At 42.2% G+C, this 8,483-nt stretch overlaps 1 protein-coding gene across 1 annotated transcript in view; it reads left to right on the top strand.

Moving 5' to 3' along the window:
• The first annotated feature begins 559 nt into the window (after window positions 1-559).
• Window positions 560-8,483, top strand: part of LOC130124842 (opsin-5-like) — a 33,416-nt gene continuing 25,492 nt past the window's right edge. The window contains exon 1 of the mRNA XM_056294190.1: window positions 560-629. Within this exon, the coding sequence (XP_056150165.1) occupies window positions 560-629 (70 nt within the window). The remainder of the gene's footprint in view (window positions 630-8,483) is intronic.

Genomic DNA, 8,483 nt, shown 5'->3' with positions numbered 1-8,483 from the left:
AAAATGAACAAGAGTTTAAGATGGAAACAAAAAAATATCAATTTGAACAATTATTTGATCCACCCACCAAATTATTCTGAACATTTTGCTTCAAAATATTACAGTCATTGCTTCTTCTTTTTTTCCTCCAACAAAATTGAGTCTTACATTTCGGTGAATGCCAGTACCTTAGGAAATTGGATATAACTGAAGTAACTCTTGCGCGCTGGGCGCTGCGCGTAACGCAAGCCCTGCCCAAATACAAATCTCCACGGGTCTGACGATTTCCTTGCCGAATAGAGGACACAGAAAAAACGTGTGTCGGTCACAGCTGCGTTTATTTCCACAGACCCACACTCATGGATGTGTGCGCCTCACGCATCGTGGACGGATACCGCGCCGCGCTGCGCGGACAACCTGTTGGCGCGCGTTCTCCACTCCGCTGATCCCCCCCCCCCCTACTCGAGGTCATGTGGATCTGACACCGTAGCACACCCAACAGTGTGGATTTGGCCTATTCTTAACAAAGACACGTTATTTCACCGTTATCTGCGCACTGTAGCGCCTCTCACGTTTCCAGATGGATGCGTATTCCTCCAAATTGTCACCAGCGCTGGACATAGGTGCTGGTTTCTATCTGCTCATCATAGGTAAGTTTTCTTATCGTGGGGTTTTACTTGTACTACAGTTGCCTATGGTACTGCCTCGCCACGAATAGGCTACTTTTTTGTTGTTTTTTTGGGTTTTTTTTGTTTTGTTTGTTTGTTTTGGGGTTTTTTTGTTTGTTTGTTTGTTTTTGCGTGGATGATGAGACACAGATGTCCGAACAGGATACATTTCCAGTATAGGTCCTCAGCCTCAATGTGGTGTCGCAAACTGTTGAATCTGGTGCTCCGTTTAACCGATGTGTATGTGGCTTTTTCTAAATTGTCCATGTACGAGAGCAGATTATAGTTTAAACACTGCGGTGTGTGTGTAATTTCGGTTTTAGGGCTGCAACTTAATGTCGTAGCTAGTCTTTTCTGTCAAGAGTTCACAGCGTTCAAATAATCAGCCCAGAAACAAGCTGCAGCACGGCCGCTTGCTCCGCTTGTTACGTATGTTTGCACGTATGTCCGTCTGCCAAACACACGCTCCAACACTTCAGAAGGCAGGCACGTCAGATACAGCACTCTTTTGTGTGTATGCGCGTGCGCGTCCCCCCCCCCCACAGAAATGGCTGCCCCCTCCCAAATCTGTTACTCATATTAATGCATGTGCTTGCTGTCTCTCTCTCTCTCCTACTAAACACATAGTACATGTAAATTGAGATACTTGTTCAGCAACGAGGGCTACATAGGGACACACACACACACACCATAATAGAATTCTCTGACACACGCCAAGGTCAACAAAGATCTTACACCACACATTTCTTAGTGGAAAATGCAATTTCTTACCTCATGGCTTCATCCCTGCCTCTTTGTCTTACTGGGTGCAAAGTCCTTTATAATGGTTTTAAAGTCCATCTGTCTAGCCAGGTCACACTCAACGGCAAGGCAAGTATTGCCATTATCATGGCTTATATTTAGGTTGAACATGATTGTTGCTGGCCTCCATGCACCCCCCCCTCTAGCGGCTGGGCGCCACAAAACTTTATCCTCTTATTGGCGGCCCTGTGTGTGTGTGTGTGTGTGTGTGTGCAGGGCCGTTTGTTGAGGGGCATGCAACATTAACATTGCCCCCCCCCTAATTGTCAAACTTCAGTATTGTCAGAACAGCACGGGGGAAGTCATATGTACAAAAGGAAGAAACTTGTTAGGGTTTGTGGAAGACCCCAAGCGCACGACACCAGACAGAGATGGGGTTAGCCGAAAACTGGCGTACTTTATTCCTTACGCGTACAAATAGTCAAACATGGGAAGGCAATGAGCGACAAGGAAAAAACGGAAAGTCCAAGGGGGAAAAATACTCGCGGGTAATCCAAACGGGAACACGGTAGGATACTTCCACGGGGAAACTTTGCAAGGGAAAAGCATGAACGAAGGGCTGGGATGAGCTCGTAGAGAAAAGGACCGTGAGAGGAGAGTGGCCGCTACTGCGGGTGCGAGGAGGTTACAACACGAACTGACAACGGGCACGTGGGAGGCCACCAAACTTAAGCCCAGCCCTGATGACTAAGCCCGGCCCTGACGAGCCGATTGGCTGCCGGCGCGGGGTGGGCGGGCCACGGCGCGGGGTGAGCGAGCCATAACAAAACTGTTTATTTGCTTGGACAGATCAATTTAATAACTATTTTAACCATCAAGTTACATGTCCTAGTATTTAGCAACCATTCACTACTATATACATATTGTACAATAGATTTAGACGTCAACATGTTTGTCTCCTTCTCTTACTGTTTGTTTTCTTCTCCACTGAGTCACATTGTTAAGCAACCATTAGTATTTGACAGCTTGGCAATTAAATTAGTACAAATCACTCTAATATTATCCTTTTACAATATACTTTTCCCACATTGATAATGGTGGGAAATTAATTAATAGATGTCATGTTTATAGAACTGGCAATCCTCTACATAATTCCACCTAATGTTACGTGTCTGTGAATGTTCTCATTCATCCAGGTCATGGTTATCCAAAGGAGTTGAATCAAGTGCAACTGGACTTGGTATATATCCGTGAAGACGTTTCGCCTCTCATCCAAGAGGCTTCATCAGTTCGTGCCTTGAAGCCTCTTGGATGAGAGGCGAAACGTCTTCACGGATATATAACCAAGTCCAGTTGCACTTGATTCAATTCCTTTGGACACCTAATGTTACGTGTTCTCTTCACCTACTTTTTTATTCCTTGTCCTCCCCACCCTCATGCCTGAGTGGTTAACTTAGTGTTAGATGTAATAACTTTAACCCAGTCTCAAAAGGAAACAGAAGGCTACATAAGTTATCGACGTGTGGTTCATTAATTTAACTAAAGTCAACGAATGTTGTGTCTTGTAAGATTTGGTAAAGTAGACCTGTGTCACAGGCTATATTGAATGCCATCGACTACCATGCGCGATTGCCGATGTGAGAACCGTTTAGACTCAACAAAGTTTCCTGATTGAAAAATCCACATGCACACACAAGACAAATGTCTATTTAAAAGTCTTTTTTATAGGGAGAACAAGCCATACAAGGAATAACAATATGACAATAATTTTACTAAGCTCGTTTTGCTTGTCTTTCAGGCGCGTCTTCCAACCCACTGAAAAATCCAGCTTGAGCTGGTAGCTGGTAAACCAGCTTGACCAGTTTGAGCTAGGTTAATAACAGCTGGTAGGCCATCTAGCAGCTACTACTGGTTACACCAGCTACCAGCTCCTGTTCTTACCAGCTACCAGCTCATATTACCAGACTCAGCTAAGATTCTTACCAGTTATCAGCTTCTATTGTTACCAGCTGCTAGCTCCTATTGGTGAGACCAGCACCTGCTAAAATTCACCAGCTTGTAGGAAACCAGTTTTTGGTTTACAGTTGTTTACAAAGGGAGTGCTACGCCTAGCTTTTCAAATGTCTCTAAAAAGAACCGTCTTTATGAAATGAACACATTCTGCAACATACTAATTTGCAGCAAGATGCAGGTTTTGTCTACAATATCCCACCAAATGCTATTTAGGAAAAAAAAAACAGTTGAAAATTCGTTGAAAATCTTCATTTTGTTTTGGTTATTTCACCATCAAACATCTGAACTAGAAGAAACGAAATTAACGCAATGTTCCGTTCTGGCGCAATTCTGTAGGCTCATTTAAGTGATTTTTTTTTTATTGTTGATGTCCACCCCTCCCCCTCCCCCATTATGTATCTATCTACCTGCCTTTGAGTGTCTTTTTTTCCCTTCAATTCCTCCTCTGGCAGGTTTTTGGCCTGTAGTTAGTCCTGAAAACAACAGAGAGAGAGACAGAGAGAGAGAGACAGAGAATAAATGATATATACAAATATTAGCCTCAGTACATGCTTCATTTAAAAACTAATTAAAGGTCATTTAAATCTGCACCTTATTCATTTTTTATCTATTTAATGGCCTTGGCAATGATTTCAACCTATTATAAAATTTTAGATATCAATAAAAAGACATTTATGAGATTTTCTTCAAAGCCAATACACATGACATGAGAATCAGAGCAGTACATTCATTTACTTTTTCATCTAGTTTGGATTCTTACCCATATAGTGGTATTTGCTGCTGTATACAAGTGTAATACATCCACCAAGTTTGGTCCATTAAGTCCTTCCCTGTTCTGACAACAGGAGCTTCCACAGGAGTGTGCTGCTCCAAAATGAATGAAGTAGACTGGAAGACAACATGATTTTGAGTGCCGACCAAAACTGAAAATTATTTTTGAAGGATGAACACCACGTTTGTTTTGGTCTCACTTTCATTGCTCTTTCCAGCACCGTGGCTTCCAAAGTGGCAGAAGTGTTTTCATAGCCCTGCCACTGTGTCACCCCGTAGATTGAATATGGCACCCGATCGCTGCTCCATAGTGACACAGTGGCAGCGTTACAGCAGAAAATAGTTGGGACATTTTGTAAGCTAGGGGACTGAAAAGAGCAATGGAAGTGAAACTTGAAGATGTGTTGTGCATCCTTCAACACATTCTTTTTCCCTTTTGGTGCTCAAAATCGTATTTTTTAGTCTTTCCGGTCTACTTCATTCATTTTGGAGCAGTACAATCCTGGTGAAGCTCCCATTCTTGCACCAGGGAAGGACTTAATGGACCAAACTTGGTGGATTTATTACTCTCACATAGAGCAACAAATATGACTGTGGGTAAGAATCCGAACTATCACTTTAAATAAAATTTGTAATGACACACAGTAGACATTGTGGCTAAAAACAGAGTGCATCAAGTTTACAAATATTAAATTCTAGTATGATAGAATAAAAAAATAATTTTCAAGAATAAGTGCAGAGCTGTAGTAACTACAGAGGTATAAAGTCGATCAGCCACAGCATGAAGACATGGGAAAGAGTAATAGAAGCTAGGTTAAGAGGAGAGTTTACTGAGCAGCAGTACAGTTTTATGCCACAAAAGAGCACCACCAATGCAATGTTTGCTTTGAGAGTATTGATGGTGATGTATAGAGAAGGTCAGAAGGAGTTAACTGGTGTCTTTGTGGATTTAGAGAATGACAGGGTGCCAAGAGAGGAGGTGTGGTATTGTATGAGGAAGGCGAGAGTGGCAGAGAAGTATGTAGGAGTCGTGCAGGATATGTATGAGAGAAGTATGACAGCGATGAGCTGTGCAGTTGGAACGACAGATGGATTCAAGGTGGATGTGTGATTACATCAAGGATCGGCTCTGAGCCCTTTCTTGTTGGCAATGGTGATTGACAGGTTGACAGACAAGATTAGGCAGGAGTCTCCAAGGACTATGATGTTTGCGGATGACACTGTGAGCTGTAGCAAGAGTAGGTTGCACGTTAAGGAGAGCCTGGAGAGGTGGAGGTATGCACTGGAGGAATGAAAGTCAGTAGGAGCAAGATGGAATACATATGCACAAATGAGAGGGAGGACAGTAGAATAGTGAGGATGCAGGGAGTAGAGGTGAGGAGAGATGCTGCGTATATTGGGAGAAGGATGCTGAATATGGAGCTGCCAGGCAAGAGGAAAAGAGGAAACCCAAAGAGGAGGTTTATGGATGTGGTGAGGGAGGACATGCAGGTGGCTGGTGTGACTGAGGAAGATGCAGAGGACAGGAAGAAATGGAAACGGATGATCCACTGTGGTGACCCCTAACGGGAGCAGCTGAAAGAAGAAGATAGGATAAAAAAATTATTATATATAAAAAAAAAATCTATTCAACATCCTTCAATGCCATCACTTTGCAAGGTGTAAGAAGGGGCTTTGGCATTGTCTTTGTTGATGGACAACTTTTCCCTTCCGACGACTTCCCTGCCAGTGTTGGTGAGCCCCAAATTGACATGGCAAGTTCTTTGACAAGGAGTGAGTCCTTTGTGTTGCCCTTTACAAGCTGCCACTGGTCAGCCCGGGTCCAAACTCCTTCACCATTACGTATCTGTTAAAAAGAATACAGTAAAAGTAAGAGGCACAAAAAGCACGATGATTACATGAAACTGTGCAATTCATGTGTAAGCAAAGGTTTTGTTCAATATGAGAGATTCCTCAACTTTTGCAAAAAGAATTTTTAAAACTTAAATAATCTACAAAGTAGAGAATTCTTTACGTTGCAGGTACAGTAATTTTTCTTTTTTAAGTGCATTGCTGTCCCACTTGCTTGGTGCATGTCGGGAGATTCCAAGGAGCGGGAGGATAGCGTTTGTAAATTTCAGCCTGTGGGTGGTGCTAAAAGAAAGGCCATGAGGTCCCCACAAAGCATCTTCCTTTGAGAAGTCCCTCCAGAACATCGCACACAGTTTTTGAGTCGCGGTCTCAGGGGTGCCGCCAGGGATTTTGTGCCCCTATAAATAATGTGACTGAGCGTCCTTTATTTATTTAATTAATCAAATAATTATTTTATTATTTTCCTGACTTCTTTAAACATTAAACCCCTTCCTCTACCTTCATCCCATGCTACCAGCTTGCCCAACAATCCCCTCATCAACAGGTTCTCCAATAAGGGACCCATCTTCTTAGTTTGACAAATTTACATATAAAATGCTCTTAACAAAAAGGAATATGATACCACCATAGCCCAGATTGGACCTGTGGGTGCTTTCCTGTGGATCGCGAATCAGAGAGGTCTTCGACAAGATCTGGCCATATGCCATTGGGTGATTGGGTGGGATAAGGGGAAAAACTAGAAATACATTTATAAAAAAAAAATTTGAGCACCGTTGTGGTGCCACTTCTAGTCTGGCGCCCTTAGAATCTTCATAACATTATACCCACTTATGGCACCAATGCGTGGCCTAAAATCCTCAATTTAACGGCAGCTTTTCAAAAAAGTTCTGATGCAAATTCACAATGTTTTGGAGCATTTTTTTTTGCAATGAAATTGAGGGAGCAGGTGAAAACTGAAAAAATAGTTCTGATATTTTTTTTGTGGAACTCATTACAAATCTGAAACAGTCAGTCAGAATAAAACAGCACTGTTCTGGATGTTCTAAGTAACCTTACAAAAAAAAAAACAAAAAAAAAAACTCAGGGTTACAAAAATTCAAACAAAAACATTTTTTGTAGTTGGTAAATGAAGAAATACATCTTGGGGTTTTTCCACAAAGCAGGTTCAGCAAATTAGCCAGGTAAATTTAAAAGTGCAACAATATATCTCAGATATTATTAACAATCAACACTGATGACTGAGTAATATTATATTACACTCACACACAGATAAACAGTACTAGTTCTTAAGAAGCAATATAATACAATGAATTTTACTTACTGTTTAAGAAAATGTAGAAGTACTTGATAATTAAATGGCATTGAACAGGGGCTTCACCTTATTTCAACAGTGAGAAGGATGGGATGCTGGAAGAGTATTTTTTATATAATGTAAATTAACAGCTTTATGTGACTTTTCTTGTGCGCTTATATTATTTACCTTCTCCAAAACGTGTGTTATGGTAGGGTAAGTTACATAAAGCACATCAGCTTTAAGATTTACTTTACAAATCCACTGCTCAACCCTATGAAGGGCAATAACTTGAACTTATTACTGAAAATTAAGAAGAGTAGTTCTGAAAGTTAAACTCTGTGTTATCACAGATAGTTCCTTAGACAGCTGCAAAGCCTGGTTGAGTCCAAGTTGCTGCCCCCTGCTCTTTCTATTGCATTGGACAGAAAATATGAACAAATCAATAGTGAAAATCAAGCAAAAATAAGAGTGTCTATGTTCTTATAATGGCTCCTTTCCCCTTGCCCTGTATGCTCCCTGATATTTCTATTGCAATAAAGAACAAAAGTTATATTGTACCCAACATTTTGACATGAAGCTGTCTAACCATTTAGGGTGGTTTTCTATAGGCTTACACTACAAAATGCAAAAAGGCCAGATAAATTACATACTTACCATTTTATAATTTGCTTCCCTCCTCTCCTTTTCAACTGGTGTGATTGTTTCCTTCTCAGTGGGCGTTGGGTCCAGGACTTTTGGAATCCTCGTACTTTTTTTTTTTTGGGATCCCCCCCCCCCTTTCTCCCAAATTGTACTTGGCCAATTATACCCTACTCTTCCGAGCCATCCCGGTCACTACTCCATTCCCTCTGCCAATCCGGGAAGGGCTGCAGACTACCACATGCCTCCTCCGATACATGTGGAGTCGCCAGCTGCTTCTTTTCACCTGACAGTGAGGAGTTTCGCCAGGGGGACGTAGCGTATGGGAGGATCACGCTATCCCCCCCCCCCCCGAACAGATTCCCCAACCGACCAGAGGAGGCGCTACTGCAGCAAACAGGACACATAACTAATCCGGCTTCCCACTCGCCCAACCAAGCCAGAGGTAACACGGGGATTCGAACCAGCGATCAACGGAACGGAACAGACCGGAATAGACCACTACGCTAGTCGGATGCCCCTAATCC

The sequence above is a fragment of the Lampris incognitus genome, chromosome 15, assembly GCF_029633865.1.
Source record: "Lampris incognitus isolate fLamInc1 chromosome 15, fLamInc1.hap2, whole genome shotgun sequence".
NCBI lineage: Eukaryota > Metazoa > Chordata > Actinopteri > Lampriformes > Lampridae > Lampris > Lampris incognitus.
This window is presented reverse-complemented; position numbering and strand designations above follow the sequence as displayed.